The following is a 23,760-nucleotide window of genomic DNA, read 5'->3' as shown; positions in this document are numbered from 1 at the left end:
AATTAGGCACCTATGGAAAGCCAAACATAAATTTCAGTTCCTGCAACACAGTAAGTCTTGTGCACTAAAGAAAGCATTCGAGCCAGGATGGGAGCAGGTGGGGTCGCGTCATGCGCTTATAAACCAGAAGGCAGTGCATCTTGTTGCATAGTATGGTGTCTCAGACATAAGCTGTGAGTCTTAACTGTAAGCGGGGTCCAATAAATCATTGGTTGCTTGTGGTAAACATGATACGTCAGGGGCATGGAGTAGATTTGCTGGTTTTATTTTAGATTTTTGTACTTTGCCAGAACTGTGTGCGAGAGGAACCAGTCATGTCGTAAGTTGACTAAATAGTATTTTCCCCTGCTAATTGGTTTATCCTACAGTACGCCACTGTGGAACTGATGGGGTCTGACAGGCTAGCCCCATGAGCAGATTGACCTTTGTCTGAGCAGATAGGGGATTCACACTTACAGAATTCTGTATCCAAGCCTCTCGGTTCATACAAATGCATAGCAACAATAGTGCTAGAGAGTGGGAGAAGAGAGAGAGGTATAGGAACAGTCATACAGCTGCCTTGGACTTCTGCCACATCTCCCTTTTCAGCCCAAAAGAAGCTTAGAGCTTGTATCAAACTTCTCTCTTTATGGATAAGGGACACTCTCTTCACTTTATATCTCATTATTGAATTCCTCCTTCACTGGTCAACAATGGTCTTGTCAGCAGGGGAACCTAATTGGTGTAATCCCATAGGATAATAAGCCATTCCCTCCTTTTGCGATCGTTTGTTCGTCTTGGTGTTCCTGAGTGTTTTCCTGGATATGTAGTTGGGATGTAGTAAGTCATTACAGCTGTGGTTTTTGTCAGTTCAATGGGATTTGGGTACCTAAGTCCCTTTATGCTTGTCTTGAAAATGCCAGCCGTCACCTCTCTAAAACAGAGATCATACCTGTGAGGTAGATGGGAGGGAGGATCAGTTCATGGCTTTTTGTCTGATCATGTATTTTGTACAATAAAGGAGCCCAGAGGAAAGGCTAAATCGAAGTGTAGAAGTGCCCTGGTTTAAATGGAAGAGGATGCTACCACAGTAAGGAAGGCCAGGACTTTCCAGAGTTTGCTTAGTAGTAGCAGAAATTCCCATGCTGGTCTTTGGACTCAGCACTCTGATATTCCGTTTTTTGAGTGATGTATGGTGTTTTGGCCATTGTGTTCAAATGCTCCATATGATCAGATGAAACATCCACTCTGGTACCCACAGTGGGGGTCCCTTCTGGGATAACCTAGATTACACTGAACTCATTAGCACTACAACTGGATTTTTTCCTCTCCCTTCTTGTCAACTGTTGAGAATAGCTCACTTCCACCTTAATTTAATTGGCTCGTTAGCACTGACCCCCCCCCCCACTTGGTAAGGCAACTCCCATCTTTTCATATGCTGTGTATTTATACCTCTCTACTGTATTTTCCACTCCATGCATCTGATGAAGTGGGTTTTAGCCCATGAAAGCTTATGCCCAAATAAATTCCTTAGTCTCTAAGGTGCCACGAGGGCTCCTCGTTGTTTTTGCTGATACAGACTGCCACTCTGAAACATGGAAGAGGAGTTGATCTTGGGTCCAACCAATTGAAGGCTAAGTGCTGTGCGTTTTCCTGGAAAGACAGATGCTCAGGCATTGCAGCGACGAGTGCAGTAGAAAAGTAGAGCTCTTGTGGTCATGCATCATTTAGCAGTAACCTGATAAGCGAGCTAGACTGGAGCTTTGCTCCCTGAGAAGGCTGACTTTCCTGGGCCAACTTCTGTCCTGCCTATGTGTCATTTGGCGAAATCATAACTCCTAGGCTTGTGGTTCTTACCTACCTACTCCCCATTGGGATGTGAGGAAAAATCTGCTGTTCAGTACCTAATAGCATATATGCTACTGGCCAGAGGCGGAGCCAAGTTTTGTGAGGCTCTGCGCCGCCCCCCCCCCACACACACACACAACCACTGAGCTTTTAAGACCAGAGAAGCTCAGTCCCCCAGGGCTGCAGTGGGGAGTGAGAGCTCCTCCAGCCCTGAGGCTGTGGCAGGGAGCCAGACAGCTCCCCCAGTCCAAGGTCACAGCCAGGGTCCAGGTGCTGCTGTGTGCCCCACCCCACCTAGTGCTTGTGTGCTGGGGGTGAAGCACCCATTTTTCTGGGGGCCCCAATTGGCTAATCCGCCCCGGCTACTGGCCCTGTCAACCAATCGGTGTAACTGCCCTGTGGAGTACTTGGCAGGTATTGCTAGGCCCCTGTCCCTCTGGAAGAGGTTGCATTTTCTAGGGTGGTTACTCAGTGCTCTGGAATTGTGACCCCAGAATAGAATAGCAATTGAAGCTTCTCAACTACTGCCTTCCCTTACACCTCTAGGGGTATCAACGCTGCAACAAAACACCTATGGCTGATGCATGTCAGCTGACTCAAGCATACAGGGCTTGGGCTTTGTGGTTTTAAAATTGCAATTTAGACATCCAGTCTCAGGAAACTGACAAGCATCTGTTCTGTCAACAAAAGAAGCTGGAACAAACCAATGAATTATATAGAGCAGATCTTATTTGCCATCTGCCACAGCACAGGCCCATAAGGTAACTAACAGGCACAGACATCTACCCTACAGTTTTATAGCCCCACAGCCTGATCCCAGAGAGCCTGAGTTGCCTGACACAGGCCAGCTGTGAGTGTTTTATTGCAGTGTAGACATACCCTAAGTGTACAGGATGGTCCCGGGAGGGGTCATTCTTGGGGCCTTGCTCCATCTCTGCCTTCCATGAAAGAAACACAACCAAGTCATTTAAACCTTCTCCTTTCTTTTGAGACAGTGGCTAAGCTATAATTTTGAGCTCTTTCCCTTCTACATATTTAGTTAAATTTTGGATGTGTGGTCTCTCTTGTGAGACGGCAAATAAGATCTGCTCTGAATAGCAGTTCATTTGTGCCAGCTTGATTTGTTGATAGAATGGATGCTTATCTGTTGCCAGTATGTAAATTAAAACAGTTTTTAGAGATTGTTGAACAGGGCTAATGTTGAGCTATAGCAAGATCTGAAATGTTTTTGTGTTAGCAGTGGTCTGTTCCTGGAATATGGATATTAACAGGGTTTGTATGGAGTGGAACCTGGTGCGGTCTTCCCTCCCATCGCCAGTCATCTGGTCTTCTGAAAAGATCTTAGCTAAAACTTGGCTTCCATGTTAGCCTGTTGTGTAGTTGCTGAAGCACGGACTTGGAAACATGGAGTCCACAGACGTGAGTCCCCCAGACCCTTGTCTGTGCTATGCTGCTAAATTAATCTGAGTGATTGGCACCCACTTTAGCCTAGCTCAGGTGCGAGCAGCCCCACTGCAAAGGCCTACCTCAATTACTGTGTCTTCAGTGTTTCTGCATTCGCCTGTGTCTGTTTGGGGGGTATATCCCATAGGTTTTTGTGCTGAGGACTGGTCTACACTACAAAGTTAGGTTGAATAAGCTGCCTTGCATTGACCTAGCTGTGCATGTGTCTACACTTAAACTTGTATTCACTGATGTAAGCTCTCCATTATGCTGACACAACACCACCACCTTCCCAAGAGTGTTGAGCCATGATTGATCTCTTGAAGTTGACACAGCGTGAATGTGGAAGCTATTAACTATGTTGACCCTAACAGTCCTCCAGCAGTTGTCCCACAATGCTTGACACTGACTGCTCTGGTTGCGATTAGGAACTCTGCTGCCTGGGGGTAATGGGGACCAGAAGGCTCCCTCCTTCTTAAAGCCTTGCAAAGTCTTTTAATGCCTTTTTCTGATTGTCCAGCTTGGGGAGCACGCCTAGTAGCTCTCCATTGTTGTGCACAACTGCCCAGCCAATCATCCTAGCTACACAATCCAGGCACGCTCTGGCTTGGAGTACACAGATATTAGATCTGCTGGGCCTGTGAGGAGAAGAGGCTGTGCAAGCCCAACTATAGATCAGCTGTAGAAACATGGTCATCTATGAGCAGATGGCAAGGGGGATGCAGGAGAGGGGGTACAACAGGGATCAGCTGCAGTGCCGTGTGAAAGTAAAGGAACTGTGGCAGACATACCAGAAGGCCAGGGAGGCCAACAGTTGATCCAGTGCTGCAGCATGGTTAGTGATATTGAAAGCACCCGCTTGCTTGATTATACGCTTTGATAAACTCGTAAGATCAGTGACACAGTGTAATGAACATAAATGTGTGGCAGGCACAACAAAATTAATAGGTGCCTTGTTAGTGTTACATTCATAGATGTTCACCAAGCACCACACAATTTGTATCAGGCCCCCAAATTGCAGGAGCACAGCATACCACAAGGCATTACTGTGGCTCACTGATAAAGTGCTCTTTCAAAGCCTCTGAGCTGTATAGCTCCACACTGAGCTCTTCTGATAGCACTTGTATCTGATGGTTACAACTCAGCAGACAGCTGCTCCTCCACCTCCTCCTATCCCATTGACTTTTCTCCCCCTGTGCATCACAGATACTGTGCAGGGCACAGCAGGCAGCTATAGCCATTGTGATATTTTTTCACTGAGATCCAGTCTTGTGAGTCAACAGCAGTGCCCCTTCAGTCTACCAAAAGCACATTCAACTGTCCTTCTGCACCTGCTGAACCGGTAGCTAAATCTTTCCTTGCTGCTGTTGAGGTGAATGGTGTACAGTACTGCTTATGAGCAAGAGGTAGGCTGGCTCCCCCAGGATCACTCTTGGCATTTCAACATCGCCAGTGGTAATCTGCCAGTCAGAAAGAATATTTGTTTGTAGCTTTATGAACAGTCCTATGCTCTTAAAGTTGTGAGCGTCACCCACCTTCCCTGACCAGCCAACATTGATGCTGAAGCATCCCCAGTGATCCCCCCCCATCGCTTGAATAACCATACTAAAATAGCCTTTTCTGTTGATGTACTCTGGTAAAGTGGCGTGGTGTCAAAATAGGGATGTGCATGCCAACAGTCTCTCCCCGCTGCCGTTTGGGAACCCATTGCTGCAAATCCATTCCTAACACCTTGCCCATTGCCAAGACAGTCCTGCAGAGCAGGCACTAATGAATGGCCCTGCACACTTGCATGACAGTAGCACCCCACAGTGGATTTTTCAACTCCAAAATGACTTCTGTCTGGCCGGTAGCAATAGTGTTGCAAGTTTCCACAATGCGATCGTTTCTCTGCTGTCAGTGCAGCTCTTATTCTGATGTCCATGTGCTGGAGCGCTGGGATGAGCTCAGCATACAGATCAAGGGATGTGGCCTGGCACACCCGAAAGTTTGGCAGCCACTGCTCATCATCTCAAGCCTCCATTACAGTGCAACTCCCACCACTCACTGCTGGCTTCTCCCACCCAGAAGCGGTGCTCCACCGTTTGCAGCTGCTCCATGAACGCCACCAACAATCCTGAACTGTTCCTTGCTATGTCCCACAGCAATCTGACCTCCAGGAAACCATGTTCCTTGCAGCTTTTCTTGTGCATCTGCGAGTACCGGAGGGTCAGACATGCCACACTCATGACAATGGTGCAGAGCTCTGCAGGCTCCCTGCTTCTGTCAGAGATGGGGGACAGTGACCGGTTCTGAGTGGGTTTGTGGGATTTTGAAAATGTGTGGAAAATTATGGGTTAGAGATGGTGTTATGGGCTGGAGAAAATGGCATGATGGGAACTTGACCCCGCAGTCTCAGTCACGCCTGCATGATTCATTTCTTCCCTATCATGCATTGCCAGAACTTCCCAAAAGACTATGCATTGGATGGTGGGGAGTTGCATGGTACCCAGGGTGCACTGCACTGTCCATCAAAAGATTCACTCCTACTGAATACACGCAGCGCTGACGCAAGGAGCGACATATGCACGTGCACAAGCAATATGGTACCTGTGGCAGTTTTTTATAGTAATGTACCTTGTGTTGGCAATAGTTTACAGTGTAGACGTGCCTGGAGACGCTCCAGGGTTTTTTCCCTATCAGTTGTGGAATAATTTGACTGTCTTCTGGGGGGGATTATAGGAAGAACATAGGACTATCAGCACTCGAATGTTTTCTTTCTCTGGCTTGCATCCTAGCTGGTAAGTGGTCAGGTTCCAGACAGTTAAATCAGAGCCCCAGTTTTAACCTGTATCCCAGCTGTATAAGCTAGTGTGGGCTTAAAGCACCTCCAAACCAAGTCAGGGTTATTTGCATGGATGTGGGGTTGTGGTTAGTTGGGAAAAAAAAAGTCTGGGTTAACTGTGCAGTGAAGATATACCCCAGTGGGCTAAGTGGTTTGAGTAAATAGCAGCCAGTCCCTTATCTGTCTACTTGAGAGCAGCCGAACTCTCTCAAGAAATGTGAAAATATTGAGTTGACCTTATCTCCTAAATGCCAACAGTATGCTTGGTGCTATACAATTCTTGCCTCAAGGTGTGTTGCAATATCTTCTCTGGTAGTGATTCAGAAGGGCGGTGTGTGTGAGGGAGACTAGTCATGCAGGCTAGTTTCTCTAATATATAGCAATTGGTGGGTGCCTGCAGCATCATCCAGTTGAATTCTTCACTTGATCGTTCAATTGCCTGCTTTAAATTTACTCTTGTTGACACAGGTTAATAGGGACCTGCAGGCAGTGGAATGTGAACAGCACAGTGTGTATGTGTATGCTTGGAAGGTTAAACATGCAGGGAAGGTTAGTGGCCTAAAGCCACAGTCTCGGCTAGGGAAAAGGAGCCCTGAGGCAATAATGCTTCTTCTCTAATTGCTGCTAGTCCCCTTGACTGAAATGCTTACAAATCTCCATGTTCAATGCTTGAATTGCTTGAGAATTGGGAGTGGATTTTGTGGTCCACCTGCTTTAGCTTCATCGCTTTACAAGGACTATTAAAAAAAAATACGCAGGATGTTGAATTTCCAGTATAACTCTGGCCTGATCAAAACTCAGTTGCATGATGAGTCTGCCTAATCGCCTCCTCTTGGGCGGCGAGCAAGATTTCAGAAGAAGCAGCCTGAGCTTTCATTTCATTGATACACTTGCTGTGTGCCCAGAAGATGGGTTTGTACTGATATGTGCTGCAAGTTTCGTATCGTATGACTCCAATCTCAATTGGTGGTGGATGGAGTGGACAATGGAATTGTCATCAAGGTTGTGCCAATACAAATATCCATAGGAATGCACTAAAGAAGGGAGGGGATGGCAGGCTTTGCAGAGTTCAATTTAGCAGCTACTTGGCTCTTGTACCATGTACTTATGGGGGCTGACTCTCTCTTCAGCTTCAAAAAAAACACTGATTCAGAGTCTCAACTCCTCCCCCCTCCTCCCCACCCCCAATGCCCATTCCATTTCTCAGCAACATCCATCTTGAGAAACATTCTGTTTAAAACTCAGAGCAGGCCTGAGCCAGTGGGTGGTCTTTCTGTTGGGATACACAGGAATGGTGTTGCTGTTGGGTGGGTTTCAAGGACTCTTGTTGGGTACTTCTAGCTGAGGACTTTCCCATGTTAACTGTTAATGGCACTTTTCCTATGTGTTGGTTTTTGGAGGTGAGCTCTTGAATCTCCCCAGAAGTCCTGTGCCCCAAAGTTTGTTCTGGAGTCTACAAATGACTTGTACTGTACTGGTCTTTAGTAAACTATCTAATGCTGTGAAATGATAGAGGAAGGGTGGCTAGGCTTTAGAGAAGAAAACTTTTACCCCTTTTAAAGATGACTAAAACAATTCTAGTTCTCTGAAGCACATGAAACTGACTGCTTCATATGAATAAATGTATCTTCATCTCTCTCTTCACAGGCACTTGCAGCAAATGCTGGAACAGGGTTTGCTGTGGCTGAGCCTCAGATTGCAATGTTCTGTGGGAAGCTAAATATGCATGTGAATATCCAGACTGGGAAATGGGAGCCTGATACTTCTGGGACCAAGAGCTGCTTTGGAAGAAAGGAAGAAATTCTACAATACTGTGAGGAGGTGAGGAGAGTCCGCTCTGGAGCGGAGCTTTAACTGCTTTCCAGATTGCACATTTCTTCTGGTAAACCATCACTTGAATTCCCCACCTAGTATGTTTGCTGGGTGAAAGCTCAAACAGAAGACTTATTGTACCACTGCATGGCACTCTGTTTCCATAATTTGAACTTCAGTGTATAGTTGAAGACCAAAAAAAAATTCTGAGATCCTTTCCTCAGAGACTATCTGGGTATTGATTTAGGCTGGGATTTCCAAAGGAGCTGAAGTGAGCTAGGTAGTTAAGTCTCATTAAAATTCAATGGGACTTGGGTGCCTAATTCCACTGGGCTCCTTTGACCATTCTTGCCTTAAGCTTTATGACCAAAAACCAATATGTACACTTGAATTGGAATAATATGTGCAAAATAGTGTCACCACTCTCACGATTCCAAGACAGCATTTCATATCGACTCTAAATATTTGAAGTTCAGTCTTGTTATCCTTGGCATTACATTCAAGCTGACACAAAGCTGCTAAATATCAGGAAAAGTCTTTATGAAAACGTTGTTAGTGTTTGAAAGCTTTTTATTCTTTTTTTACAGACTCCCATTCCCTCTCCAGTATGCTCTAGAAACTCAGCCTTGCAAAATCTGTTTATCCACTTCATCTGAGATTAAGTGACCAGCATATAACTCATAATTTTTTTAAATTTTACTTTATTTCTTTTGGGAAGCATGATGCAGGGAGTAGAACAGACTGTGGCTGGGCTGGCAAACTTTCATGACTATTTAACAAACCTGATACAACTAGTACTGCATCTCATTTACGTAGCACTAACTAAATATATAAGCTAAGTGTCTAGACTTGTGGAGAACTTCAACAAGACAAATTAATATGTTCTACACCTTTGGTTTCCTTAACCCAGTTAAACTGAATGAGCTTGTTTTAGCTTGGAGAACCAGTTTGCTTCATGTCTCTTCTCTCCCCCCCCTCCCCCCCCCCCCGGATTCCTTATAAAGAGTCCTTTTTATTATGCCCCTTTGTGTTTTTGCCAGTGTTTTAGCATGTATGTATCTTGGTCTGTGTTTTTAGCATATGGGTTTTTTGAACAGATCTATCCAGAGCTTCAGATTACAAATGTGGTAGAAGCCAACCAACCAGTCAGCATTGACAACTGGTGTAAGAAAGGCAAGAAGCAGTGCAAGGGCCACACCCACATTGTTGTGCCCTACAAGTGTCTGGGTAAGTACTTAATGTGGAGCAGGCCTCTAATGAGGGAAGTAACTCGTTCAAACATTTTTTCCCTTAGGGATCAGAGGTCACTGACCTGATTTGCTCAGAGAGGAAACCAGCCTTCTAAACTGACCTTTCGCGTCAGATCCCTACTTTTGTGTTGAGGTTTCTTTAAAAATTACTTTTTATAAGATGAAATTCTACACGCTTTTCACCAGATCAACAACTGGATGACTCCTGTGTTGTGATAATAGTGCCTGGCATGGAAAAGAAATCCGCCTCCCCTCCCTTGTCTCTGCCATGGGCATAAACCCAAAGGCTATTGTATTAGAGTATCACAAATGCTGGGCGCTTATATTCTGATACTACTTCTGTGAAGCTTTTAATATTTTGTTTCCTTGGAGACTCAAACACTCAGGTGTGTTCATATTCCCTGCTTTGGTCTTGGCAAGACATCTTTATTTTTTTTAGGCTATTTATATCTAGCGGTTTCAAATGGTTCCTCTTTATCTAGAATTGCTGTGTAGATATTTGAGCTCAGGCTGGAGCCTGGTCTCTGGAACCCCATGAGGGGAGAGGGTCTCGGAGCCTGGACTCCAGCTCAGGCCCTAATGTCTGCCCAGCAATTTTTAACCCTGCAGCCTGAGCCCTGTGAGCCTAAGCCAGCTGACCCAGGCTATCCATGGTCATGCTGCAGGACTTAATCTAGTGGAGATGTACCGTGAAAGAGGAGAGATTTACAAGCACTGGGGCAAATATTCCATAATGTAGACTGGATATGTTCTGTTCTTAAACTGTGCCCATCCTTCAGTAGAGAGGAGAACTTTAAACTTATAAGGGGTGGCAGGAGATGGAGACCAGCAACTCTCTAGTTGTTTGAGAAACTGAAGAATGGATGTGGCCTTCATTACTTGGCACCTGTTTTCAGATTGAGTGTTTTGACTTGCACACATCCCTGTGCAGAAGAAATGTTTCTTAGGGTTCTGAAGTTGTTGGTATCATGAGGTAGCATAGGTACTGACTCCATGGGTACTCCCCTGGAGCACCTACAGGGAAAAAATGGTGGGTGCTTAGCTCCCACCCTCTGTGATGAGCTCTTTTGTGGTATGCAGGAGGAATGGGGAGCAGAGGTGGAAAGGGGCAGGGCAGGGGTGGGGCCTTGTAAGGGGTGGAGTGGGGGTGAGGCCTGGGGCAAAATCAGGAGGAAATACCCCACTACCCCCATTAGAAAGTCGGTGCTGATGAGTGGTATGGGATTGCTGCAAATTTGTGCATACCCAGCCATCGAGATTCCTTTTGCAAAGGACACGTTCAAGGTTACTTGGCTAAATATTTCAACTGTCTAGATCAAGTTGAAAGACTCTTCCCCTTGGAACTGGTGGACTTGAGTTCAGTTTTTAAACTAATCAGAGCATACTGTTAAGTTTTTGACCATCATGTAAATGTCCGACGTGAGCTAATGCAGCCATTTTTGTTAGACTGTAAGTCTCATGTGTGGGTGTTCATTTTATTTCTCATGGGTTTGTTGCTCCCAAACACCTGGGTTTTAAGGGTTTTTTCTAAGCAGACTAGGAGATTTGGGCATGTTTGGGTAAAATTACTGGAAGATGCATCTAAATTTGTTACTGACTAGAATCTCACCTGGAGCCTAGAATGTTAAACCTTCCCAGTCATAAGGTCTGCCAAGGTGAACTTTCTGCCTAATGATCTAGGAAGTGGTTATGCTGGATCTAGTCTGGCATATGATGATTAACTCAAACTGTAGTGGTGGTTTAGGTTTAACTTTCTATAATCCTTGCTAATGCAGAAGTTACAAAAAATACCACAGGGCAAACTGTTCCAAGTTGGAAGTCTGTAGCTAAGTTTTTTGCCAAAAACACCAATACAGAGTTGGTGGTTAGGTGTACATCAGAACACAACATAATCAGTTTGCCCTGAGCTTTACCGGGTTGTGTGGACTTCACGGCTTTTATTTTCCTGCTCTTAGCATTTTGGCTGGAGTATCCAAATCGGAAAATCGTTATAGCTGTGGCTGAGTTGCCCTGAACCTAGTTTCAAATGCTTGGTACCGAGCATATAGATTTTAATCTAAACTCTGAAACTGCCTCAACAGAGCTGACACAGTGCAGTGAGTTCGCTGTCATCTCCTCTGGCATAAGCAGAAAATGGCTAGGGAACCCTGTACTCATGGAAAATGCTCCTGGCTGCAAATAGCCAGGCTTCTGAAGCTTTTGGCAACCAGGAATAGCTTCTTCCATGTGACACTAGCCAGTTTAGGAATTGGTTGATTAAAATGGTTTAAAGACCATCATATATGCAATCCTTTCTTTGTGAGAAACTTTTTCAGTCTACTCCGCAGATTCCATGAGCAGCTGTTCATTGACATGCTTTATAAACGTGCATTCAGCGTAACCTGCAGGTTTTGGCTCGCGTATTTCATTGTTCAGCTTCTCCTACTTTTTGTTCTGAGCGCCAAGAATAGAACTAGAAGCTTTGTATTAGAGCAGGTCTCTTAGCTGTTAGTCTGAACTGGGTCATTAAGATTTGTATAGCAACATAGATTCTTAATGGGGTCAATAATGAAGTTCACTGTTGAAGATTTTAGTGCTAGTCATCTCTTGAGTTTGAAGGTCAAACATGTATCTGACGGGACAAGAACTGTTGTTTGATAGAAACATCTTGTTTTCCAGTGGGTGAGTTTGTAAGTGATGTCCTGCTGGTTCCAGAGAAGTGCAGATTCTTCCACAAGGAACGGATGGATGTGTGTGAAAGTCATCAGCACTGGCACACTGTGGCCAAAGAGGTAATGGGATTAACATGACTGTCATTGGATCCAGATACGAGATGTACTTATAGGGTCTCCTTTATTGTTACATCGGAACAATCGGTGTTCTCCTCTCGGCAGCTCCTGGGAAGTAGGAAAGTGCTATTATCCTCACTGTATGGATCTGGAACGTAGGCACTCCGTTAAATATTTCAGAACTCGAGACGCTTAAGTCTCCTTGGCTTTCAATGAGACGTAGGCTCCTACATGTCAAGTCACTTGAAGGTTTTTACCCTAAGTCACTTGCCCAAGTTCACAATCCTAGTCTGTGACAGAGCTGGGAATTGAACTCTGGTCTCCCAGTTTAGCACCCTAACTACTGAACTATCCTTCCTCCCAGGGATGAGGATCAGAGTGACGGCGAGACATTATTTCATAGATGTAGCACTCCATTTCCCTAAATGGAAGGTCAAATTTTACATTATGGTGGTTGCAGCATGGAATTGAGTGCCCATTTTGGAGTAGTGAGAGACAGACTAGCTCCTGTATGAGTCTCCATTTTACAAGCATGTCCCACTTTGCCAGAATGAATAGAGCCCCATCTTTCTCTTTGGCTGATTTGATTTGGCAAGAATTACGTAAATTCCATGCACACTCAGCTGGTGGTGATTGGATGGAAATATCTAGATTTACAATATAGAGCATGTACTTGTATGAGACTAAACCACTTGGTTTTAGTGAAGATTGAAATGTATCAACTTTGGAGCAGTAAAGATTATTCCCTTTTTTTCAAAGCTTTCAGGAAGCAAAGCTATTTTAAGAAATCTGTACCAGTAGACCACCTATTAATTAAGGGCCATCGTGCCAACTTCTAAGTGGTGGTTTCCAGCGAGTTCAATCATTTGCCTTCAACATGGAGTTGACAGCATCATCCAGTTTACAAGCTTGGGTCGTTCTTTTTGTCTATACTCTGGAAAGCAAAGGGAAATACAAAAGAGCTCCAATGTACCCAATAAAGCTTTTTGTTATTTCACTCATTGGTCAGGCCATAAAATCAAATGCATACGCAGTTTCAAATAAACGTGCAATTAAAGCATCTGCGTGCTGTTCATATTTGGCTTTGTACTGAATTGTCCAATTTCCAGCCAGAGCATGTTAAAATAAATTACCGTATATACTCATTCATTAGCCTATTCATTTATAAGCCAACTCCCCCAGATGGATAGGTAAAAATAGTAAAAACTGTATGACCCTTTCGTAAGCCGACCCTATATTTCAGGAGTTGGCAAATTTCTGCTCCTGGCCTGTCGGGTAAGCCGCTGGCAGGTCGGGACGTTTTGTTTACCTGGAGTGTTTGCAGGCATGGCCCCTCAGCTCCCAGTGGCTGTGGTTTGCCATTCCCAGCCAATGGGAGCTGCCGAAAGTGACTGGCTCCATGCCTGCAGATGCTCCAGGTAAACCAACAGTGTGTTAAGTATTCAATTCAGTGATTTCATAGTTTTAAAATCATCAAATTTTGGTGTAGACCCATTTATAAGCCGACCCTGCTCTTTGATGCATCACTTTTTTACCAAAAATATTTGGCTTATGAACATGTATATACAGTAGTCAATTTTTATGCCTTTAACTTCTTTTTAGAATGAGTAATGAAATAGTCAGCAAAAAAGGAGGGGAAAATGCAGCTCTAGCTCTGAAGTATTGCCTTCCTGACGTGAAACTTTCTGTTCTTTGCCACTAAGGGTACATCTAAACTACAAAAACGAACACGGCAGCAAGCCTCAGGGCCCAGGTCAACTGACTTGAGCTTGCACCATGGAGCTAAAAATAGTGTAGATGTCCCTGCTTAAGCTGGAGCCTGGGCTCTGAAACCCAGTGAGAGGTGGGTCTGAGCCTGGGCTCCAGTCCAAGTGGGAACATTTGCTCTGCTGTTTCTAGCCCATAGCGCAAGCCTGAGTTAGTTGACCTGGACTCTGCAAAACAAAAAAGCCACAACAGCGAGTCTGTCTCGTTTACCCTAGAGCCTGGTTAATTACCTATAATTGAACACCTTATTGTCAGAAATAAACAGGCATTGGCTGGTCTTATTAGCCACTCTGAGACCTGGCAAACTTGTACCAGCATCAGGCTGCTTAGGGGACTGCTTTTAGTTACATCTCTGGTCAGACTTAGAGCAGTAATGTACAGTATTGGCCAGCTAAACCAGGCTCTTATTAGACAGAAAACAAAAGCGGGGAGAGAGGAAAGCGAAGAAATGAAGTGGGGAAGGAAAAGGACATAAGGTTGAGCCAAGGGGGGAACAGTGTCTGACTTCCCAGATGGTATTTGGGATTGTGGAAGTGGTGGCGGTGAGGTCTCTTTCTGGCCTGGTCTAGTTGGGACATCTCTGTGGCTCAGAATGATGAAGGTACAAAGGTGTCATGCTGGATCCTGGGGTCCCAGGAGACACTGGGGGTGGCAGCCATGATGGTGAAGCTTGCTCCTTCCTTTTCTCCAGTCAGCAGTGTTATGGTAGCCAGCGTTCTTCCCCCCCAGTCTTTCTGAGGACCCCCAAAAGGGCTTAGTAACCTATCGCTTCATTGTATTGTCCAACAATGCTGCCTAACTTCCAACATACTGAATTTTGATTCATTGATTTCTGGTCCCACACTTCTCTTGTTAAGATCATGCCTGATAAACAGTCCTTGAATTGTATCAGGAAGCCTTTATGTAGGTCTTTGTCCTCCTTTGCACCTTTTCCCCATCAGCATTTAAGTGATTAGAACACTTCATAAATGTTTGTACTCACTGTTTCCACAGCTGAGTTTACAATTAGGGTAAATTTGTAGGCCCAATTATTATAAGTGCTTTGGATTATCAACAGCAAGGAATATTAGATGCAAAAAAAATAAAAATGCCCGTGACCTGTCTCCAATACAGCTTACGCCATTGGAATTACCACTGGCACTGCCTGAGTGGCAAAGGCTATTTAAACCTGCAGCATGAGGGGGGAGCAATTTAATGTGCTGCTTTAAGATATGACTTTTTAACTTCACCCCTGGCTTCCCTCTCAGGCTTGTTTGACAGAAGGGATGATCCTGCACAGTTATGGCATGCTGCTTCCCTGTGGGGTGGACCAGTTCCATGGCACAGAGTATGTATGCTGCCCTCAGACAAAAATTGTGGATGAAGCTCTTTCCAAAGAGGAAGAGGACGATGATGAGGATGAAGATGACTACGACCTTTATAAAAGGTAGAGCTTCTGATCACTCTGTAGAGTCTGGGTTAATGTCTTTTCTTATGTAGATTGTAAGTCCCTTGGGGCAGGGACAAACCTTTTTTCTGTTTGTACAGCGCCTAGCACAATGGGTTCCGGTCTGTGACTAGGGCCACTAGGTGCTACAGTAATGCAAGTAATGATGAGGCCACTGCCTCGTTACCAGTGACGATTCCCTCATGGGTGGGGATGGCAAAGAATACTTGTTCTGCTCCTGGATTCAGAGGAAGAAGTATGATGGAAGTGGAGAGGTCTTGCAGTGCACAGGCAGAAAAACGAATTCACAGCACTTCTCTGAAATGAGTGGAGCACCTCCATCCATAGCCACTCAAAAATGGCTGGCTGCTCTACCAGATGCTTGGCTCCAAATGCTGTAGCCTTTAGTTTAGGTAAGTAAGGGTAATTGGGGATAACGTTTTTTTAAAACCCCTTTGAGCTAGAGGCTTAAAGAAGCTATGGCTGTACTCAGTGTAGCTGTAATGAGAGAACTCCTGTACCTGCTGCTGATTGGGTGATCACCAGTCAGTATGTTTATACTCCTGTCTCTTGTGCTTCTAAGATGAAAAGAGAATCCTTATTCTTATACATCAAAGGCTGGCTGCAAAGTGATTAGCATAAACTTTCCCTTTTAATTATATCCCTCTAGTGAGTTCCCAACAGAGCCAGATGTGGAAGACTTCACAGGAACAGCTGTGGAAGAGGATGAGGAGGATGAGGATGAGGAAGAAGAGGAAGTGGTGGAAGACGGGGATTACTATTATGATAACTATAAAGTAGATGATTACAATGAAGAGACCCCTACTGAGTCCAGCAATGACAGGTCTCTGTCTGAAAAGGAAATAATCAGTGATATGAAAGGTAAGTCATACTCCACAGTGTACCTGACGCCTGGCTCCCTCAGGCTGGCTGTCCAGGTGATCTTGTAACCACTGCATCGGTGATGGTGCTTTCGATCCATCCAACAGATTCCACTGCGGAGGCCTTAATTGCCAAATCTATGATGAAACACAAGCATCAGCTTTTCTTTGATATGTTGAAGGTGACACTAACTCTCTAGAGCATGGCATATACGTTGCCAGTTGTTAGTAGTCTTGTTGGCAGAAAGCCTGGTGGCTGGCACATAAACAAGTACCTCCACCCAGGTGCAGTGTTGAGTCAGGAAACAGTACTTGCATAGCCTAATTTTAGGAGAGGCTATAGACCAGCTTGGGGCACTCGGCTGACTGGAATATCTCCCTAGGTTTGAGTAGCCAACTCTGATTTGTCTTTTCTCTAACATGGATTCCAGAAAACTCAGACTGTTGGGCCAGGGTCTCACCTGGTGTAAACTTTGAGTATAATGGAGCTACACTGATTTACACCAGCTCAGAATCTGGCCCCTTGTACCTTAAACAAGATGTTTCCAGTAGATGCTTCCTTTCCTGCTCTATTTTAAGCAACCCAGCCGCTGCATGAAATCCTTCTCTTCCTTGAGGAACAACCCAGTCCAATCAAGCACACCTCTTTATCTAAATATTTGCTGTAGCTCTTGTCAGGAGCAGGTGCTATTGCAGCAGAGCATCTGCCAACTGTTGATTCCATGCTGTAAATTCTTATATTTTGAGTGTCTATCTGCAGAGGTAGGGGGCAAGAGTGAAATTCAATTAACTACTGATGACTGAGTCCCTGCTACCAGTTCGTGTCTTGTGGGTAAAACTCTTGCTGGTAATGTGCCAGTGTGCTGCAGATGATTTCACTGAAACAGTACTCTGATTGTATATGTGGGATTATCGGAGATCTGCTGATGTTAAAATAGGCTTGGAACAGGGTGAGCTGTGTAGCTGGCTAGCTTCTGAAAGGTGTCTCTTCCAGGGATGCCCAATTTATTTCTGTCTACAGTGCTTCTAAGAAACAAGGTTGCCTGCTGTAATGGTAGTCCAGTCCTCTTCAGAATGGTTAAATTGTTCCTCATCTATACAGCAGAGCTGCAATCCTGCAGCTAAACAGAGCCACTTGTGCTGACTGCTTACTGCAGAGATGTCCATGTCTGTATAAAATGCTGTAGCTGTAATAGTTGTCTTGAATTCTCCTGCTTTAGTCTCCAGGCTTTTTAAAACTCTAAAATCCAGCTGCTGCTAGCCTCCAGTGACATGTTCCATGTGCATAGCCTGCATTTTCCACTTGTTTTTATACCTGTGCAGCTCTGAATTCAAGCTTCTATCCAAATAAACTGCAATGGAATATGTCTTCCTTATCAAATACCTCACGCAGCACTGAAAGGCTTTCTTTCCGTTGTATCTTAAGCATTTTAAACAGTGGCAGCTCTGTCCTTAGGGCACATGGGGTGTAGCCCCACAACCTCTGAAATTTATCTGTATCCCAATTCAGTGCTCTGCTCCACCTATTTGGTTGAAAGAGAATAGCTCTTGCAGATGAAGGCTCCATGTTGGGCCAACTGCTCCAGTGTTCCAGACTGTGCATTGCTCGTGCTCTAAAGCAGTTGCAGCACTGGTCCGGTAGCCTGCTCTGAGGGGCACTTTCGAAAGTGCCCCTAACGAGCATGTTGTGGAGTGAGGCGAGGAGCAATGCCGCAGCAGGATTTCTCACCTCAAGCCAGCAGTGACTTGTAAATCGCTTAGCAAAGCCTGTACTCCTCACTAGCTGATGTTCTAACCCGTCTCCACACAGCTGTCTGCTCCCAGGAGGCGATGACAGGTCCCTGCCGGACTGTGATGCCTCGTTGGTACTTCGACCTATACAAGAGAAAATGCATTCGCTTTATATATGGAGGCTGCGGAGGCAACAGGAACAATTTTGAGTCAGAGGAATATTGTATGGCTGTGTGTAAAAAGATGAGTAAGTCCTGCCTGCCACTGGCCCTTTTGCAGCAAGCCACTGTCCTGTCTGGCATTTGGTGTTTCCTCCTCCTTGTCTAGGTCAAGTGAGGATACATGTGTAGCCCGTCCTGTTGGTTCTGGTGTTTGCAGCAGTTCTGTCTGTCCTTTAGCAGCAATCTCCTCGTCTCTGTGCTTCTCTAGATTTTTAGGTTTAAGTTCCTTCCTACAGCTAGGGAAAACTGGCTTCTCAACATGCAAAGTATCTCTCCAACCTAAGCCCATACTTGGCCTGCAAACTTAATGAACACAGGGCTCAATATCCTCTTCTAGATTTGTAGCAGGGACTGGGAAACGTTTTAAATCTCTATTCTTGTTATAAAATTACTTCATTTGTTCATTCACCCAGCTGCCTTCCCTAGTCAGAGTATCGTGTATCTGTTCAACCAATCACTCTGGCAATGTGAACTTAGTCAAAATTCTTCTGGTAGGAAGTTTTTCTTACTGGTGCACTTTGGAAAATCCTCACTAAAGTAATGCAGAATTCTGGTTCCCACCTTCTGCTCCACTAGAAATATGAAACATGATTTAATCCTTTGCATTTGATAGCTTGAGGTTGTTGGCATCAGTTTCTGCTGGCTTTTATGGCAGATGATAAAACTACCAAAAACATTTTAACCTCCTTATTAATCTTATTGTTGAACTCCTCCAGCACTTCCACTTCAGCTGCTGTAAAAGCCCTTTGAAAGGCTTTTTGTTTTATCTGAGGCTTGGCAGTCCATCTATACAGCCATAATCCTGTTTACAAAATGAGCTTCATGCAAGTGCATTAGATTGGGCTGATCTGACTGAAGTGGTGACATAAAAGCTGCGGCTGTCAGGAGCTTTTTTGTACAAAAGTTTGTCCTGTCCCAGAGGGATTTGGGAATGGAAATTGAGGTCTCCATTTCGAGATGCTATGAGCAGGCCCAGGATACAACATGTATCTGGCCATGACACTTACATGCAGAAATAATGCCTGTTTTACAGTCTTGCCAATGTTTCACCTAATAATTTTCCCTATTGGACTGGGAGATTCTGCGTTCAGGTGCACACTAGGACTAAATCACCTATCCAATGCTGATGCTCAAGTGCAGGATGAAATGAGGCCTGTGCTGTTCGAGGTTTGCAGTCTCACATTCGATGTTAAGCAGAGGTCCTGCCTGCCTGTATTTTAAGGCAGGCTAGTTTGATTTGAGATATTTGGTCCCATTTAAAAATAAGGGCTAACCCAGTATTCCTGTCATTCACCCTCTCCACACCCCCATTTCACCCTGCAAGATCTAATATCCAAGGTTGAGTGTGACTGAATATGCAGTAGCTGCCATGCTTGGTATGGTCCTTTTGGAAAGGGCTTTGTGGTGTATGACTTCATATCCGGATTCTCCATGTAATTGCTCCTCTTGCCAAATTTGAATGCTTCAAGAAGATGGGAGACTTCCTTGCTTTCCAGTTGATTGGACAAGTTGAGGTCGTCTTGCTGAACCTCCTCCTGTTGCTGTCTTGTCTCATTCCATTGCCTGTTAGTCCTGCTTGGTGCATCTGATAGGGCAAGTAGGATTGAGGTGTAAAAGCCCTTGCTCCATGGGAATGGGTTGCTCCTTTAATATTCTGTGGGGGATTCCCTGTTGTGATCATGGAGTTTGCTGATGCTGTGTTGAGCCTGTTTGTCAGTGAGCAGCTAATGCAGAAAATGTCCTATTCAGGCAGAGACAAACTGGCATGGCAAGGAAGAGAGAGTTCTGTGTTCTGCAGTCCTACCGTAGCTCCGTTGCTGCGTAACACTTGCCTCAGAATTAATGTGAAGGCTGGACAGATGCTGGTGGCCCCAGTGCATTACCGTGTGTGTTCGGAATGTTGTAACTTACTGATGTTGTTGTGCAGCAAATTGGCAATTTAATTATACCAAAATGAAGTCCTGGTAGGTAGTGGTTCAACACAGTTTGACAGAGGGTGAACTCTGCAGATGTGAAGGTGCCTCTCCTTCCCCACCCCTTGCAACCATTATCACAATAGGCTAACCTAGGACTGTAGAAATTGTCTGAGCCACTCACTTTCTCTTTCCAGTTCCCCCTCCTCCTGTACCCACTGATGATGTGGATGTGTACTTTGAAACCCCAGCTGATGATAACGAGCATGCCCGCTTCCAGAAAGCAAAGGAGCAGCTGGAAGTGCGACACCACAACCGCATGGACCGGGTGAGTGTCTCACAACCTCTCATTCATCTGAGCTGCACGATTGCTGCCTGTCTTCTACTATACAGATCAGTGGCTAGCCACACTTCCCTTTACAATTACCTTCTGTGTTGCTTTTGTAACATGACCATGCAGCTTTGTGGTTTGCGGGTTTTTTGTTTTGTTTTTAGTATACCTCCTAGGTGTTGGGACAGAAGTCAGCAGGAGTAACAAACTGGCTGCCCTTTTGGGGTTAAATGCTAAGATTAGACCCTGGGTTGGTTAGAAACAGCTGTCGGTGATTATGGGTGTTCTGATACAGCTGTCTTGTACTAGAATCAGAGGCCTAACAGCATTGCTAGGTATTAATCTCACCATGTGTGCATGTAAAAATGAGCTAGTCCAGAAATACGTACATGAAATAAGTTTCTGTGCCTTGCTGAACTGTGCTCCTCTCTGCCTACTTAGGTGAAAAAGGAATGGGAGGAAGCAGAATATCAAGCCAAGAATCTTCCTAAGGCAGAGAGGCAAACTCTCATTCAGGTAAGAGTTGAGACACCTTAAAAGGGGGAGCTGATTCTGTTCCCAGAGGTTCAGTGCTTGACATCTATCCTCGCCTGAGTAAGCTAGATAGCTTGTCAGTGTTCAAAGCCAAAGCACTGTGAGTGAAAAGCAGTCCGTCCCTTACTTGGATGAACGCCTAGTAGAGGGAGACTTGACTCAATTGCATCTTTTGGTCTGAAAACTGGAAATGGTGCTACGTACTACCAGTTTCCCCCCCTCTACTAGCAGGAAAGTAGCAGGACCATCAGGCATGTCAGCAGCCCTGCCAAAAGGGAACTCTAAACCTCCTGCATTTGTTTTGCTCAGCTGTGCTTGCAAATGAACCCACAGCCCTATTCAGTCTGGCTCTGATGTTCTCTGTGGACACAGGCTTCCTATTTGTGCAGATCTAGTGAAAACCCATGAGGCTGAAAATAAATGGCTTCCTTGCAAACTGCTGAACTCTTGCTTAGCAGGAATGAAATCTCAGTGGAGACCTAGGGTTTGTGATGGGTATAGAATCTTCTGACAGTTGGCTGTTGTAAACTCACACTAGGCTAAGGACAGCTGTTACATTTTCTCTTACAGTAGGCTAAGGCCTCTTTCTCTAGTGTGGTCTGTTCACATGGTTTTGTAAATCCTCTCTGAAGCCTATATCTTCTCTCTACCAATTTTATTCCTAGTTTGGGAAATAGTTTTTCTTGGTTTTTAATGGCACATACCGAAACTTAACATGGTGTTTCTACTCTGGTCCATCGTGGTGGTAATATACATAGCGTTGACAATGGTTTACTACTGCCAGGGAGCTCACTCTCTAATACTTTGAGTACCTATAGGTGAACAGATGCTAGATCTAGTGCCTTTTATAAAATTAAATTAATAGCCTTGCGAGGGAAGGAGATGGTATTATCCCCATTTTATACAAATGAGCGATAGGTGGATTCTTAAATCAAGTCCGTACTAGAGCTGAAATATGATCTGGATCATCTGATTCCAAACCAGTTGCTCTAGCTGCAAGACCCCCTGCCTTCTCCACAAACGGTTTAAATTGTTGTGAAGTACATTTGAAAGGCATATTGGACTATCATTTTAAACGGCACATTTGAAGTCAAAATCAGTCTTCTGTGTCCTTCTTTCCTTACTGTTAGATGCCTTGGGCAGGGAGTGTGGGATGCGACCATCTCGGTACACTCTAAGGAATTAGATTAGCAAGAGTAGGTGTTCTAGCTAGGTTCATTCCTCTCTGTTGCTCCAGTGCTGTAGCAAACTTACATAAGTTCTGTTTCTCTCCTTTCCAGCACTTCCAGGCAATGGTTAAATCTCTAGAGAAAGAGGCAGCCAGTGAGAAGCAGCAGCTTGTGGAGACTCACCTGGCTCGAGTGGAAGCTATGTTGAATGACCGCCGTCGGATTGCCTTGGAGAACTACTTGGCTGCCCTACAAGCTGACCCACCACGAGTGAGTTGTGTTGGAGCATTTGAGAGTGGCATGAACGGTGACCACATGGGCTGAGGTGGGGAAGACTGGAATGAGCCTTCTGGGGGCATGGGTTAGCATGCTGTGAAAGCACTCTTAGAAAGCTGTGCCAAATCATGGTAACTGGTACCAAAGACCTATCAGCAGAGCATCTGAACTCATTAAGTGCTCTGCTTATTGTCTAGAAAACTGTACTTAGTTCTCTCTACCTTCATACTTCAGGCATAGCTGTTTGTATCCAATACATGTACTGTAAAAGGAGATTAGATGTTCTGTCAGTACTAAAACAGAGTAGACAATTTTAGATATATATATATTTCAGTGTAATTGTTGAATGGGATCCTGTTCTTTGTGCCACCAATTGAATTTTAACTCTTCTTAAATTCTGCAGCCCCACCGCATCCTCCAAGCCTTGAAGCGTTATGTCCGTGCCGAGAACAAGGACCGTCTGCACACTGTCCGCCATTATCAGCATGTCCTGGCAGTTGACCCAGAAAAGGCTGCACAGATGAAATCTCAGGTACAAAAAAATGTTTCTGTCAAGGGAACATTGTTACTCCAGGAGTGGTTCATGGAGACAGTCTCTAGAAAAGCCTTTCACGGAATCTATCCCACCTCCGTGCTAAATGGCGGAGTACCTTAGGAGCTTGACATCTTTGTGCACTGAAGAGGAACTCTCATTTCCCATTTTGAATGCATGCTGGTTGTTGCTAAAGACGCTCTCCTTAGCACCTACCTGAATGTTAAATACTTACTGTTCAGATAGTACCCTGGAATAGTCTACAGTTTAGCCATGCATTATGCATAATATCTGGCCAGTTCAATCATTAAGTAGTTTCAGATGCAATATGCCCTTAGTTAACTTCTGTGGTTTTACATTCTAAAATTTCTTAGAGTAACACTGAAGGCCCAACCAAGATCAGAACCCTACTGTGCTAGTTCCTGTAAGTGCATATAGTAAAAGACTGTCCCTGCTCCAAAAGGCTTACACAAGCTTAGATGAGACACGTATGGGAGGGGGAAACGAGCACAGAGAGAAACTGACTTGCCAAAGGTCGGCGATAGAACTGAAAATGGAATCCAGGCTTCGTGAGCCCCAGTCCTGTGCCCTAGCCACTGGACCATGCTGCTGTTCCTCTTTCTAAAAAAGGCTTCTTTCCCCCGATGCTGTGTGAAACGCCCACACAAATGAAAGGGAACAGGCTGCATTGGTGATACTGGTGACGCAGTATGCTCTCAAAGGCACAAAATAAAGAAACCAGTATCTTTCATTAGTGTCTCTAATAGTAACCTGAGGCTTTACCTGTAATAATGCAAGGCAAAATTTCAGAGAGAATTGTGGGCTTTGGGAGTGAGACTAGGACAGGGGCTTATCCCTAGATCTCCCCCACTGCAGTGCACAGCACTACTGTTAGTATTCAGAAGTTAATCGAAGTATCCTGTTTCCATTTGCAGGAGTTCTTTGGGTATCTGGTTTCACAAACTTCAGGTTGACTTGAGGTGCTGGTGATGGACTCTGAACTTTTGTCTTTAGAACTTTCTGCGTCAAACTGTTCCCTGTCCGTTGGTTTACAC

General features: G+C 44.8%; 1 protein-coding gene across 4 annotated transcripts in view; it reads left to right on the top strand.

The window, feature by feature from the left end:
• APLP2 (amyloid beta precursor like protein 2) overlaps positions 1–23,760 on the top strand; it is a 77,322-nt gene that overhangs the window by 41,552 nt on the left and 12,010 nt on the right. For 2 of the 4 annotated variants that reach the window (XM_048827613.2, XM_048827612.2), the window contains exons 2-11: positions 7,742–7,915; positions 9,004–9,133; positions 11,815–11,927; positions 14,939–15,117; positions 15,788–15,999; positions 17,809–17,976; positions 20,061–20,191; positions 20,636–20,710; positions 22,009–22,167; positions 22,577–22,705. In XM_048827613.2, the coding sequence (XP_048683570.2) occupies positions 7,742–7,915; positions 9,004–9,133; positions 11,815–11,927; positions 14,939–15,117; positions 15,788–15,999; positions 17,809–17,976; positions 20,061–20,191; positions 20,636–20,710; positions 22,009–22,167; positions 22,577–22,705 (1,470 nt within the window). The remainder of the gene's footprint in view (positions 1–7,741; positions 7,916–9,003; positions 9,134–11,814; positions 11,928–14,938; positions 15,118–15,787; positions 16,000–17,808; positions 17,977–20,060; positions 20,192–20,635; positions 20,711–22,008; positions 22,168–22,576; positions 22,706–23,760) is intronic. The other 2 variants (XM_048827614.2, XM_048827615.2) reach the window with 1 other exon arrangement.

This window comes from Caretta caretta, chromosome 22 (genome assembly GCF_965140235.1).
Source record: "Caretta caretta isolate rCarCar2 chromosome 22, rCarCar1.hap1, whole genome shotgun sequence".
NCBI classification, from domain to species: domain Eukaryota; kingdom Metazoa; phylum Chordata; order Testudines; family Cheloniidae; genus Caretta; species Caretta caretta.
Note: the sequence above shows the minus strand (reverse complement) of the source record. Positions and strands in the feature narration are given on the sequence as shown.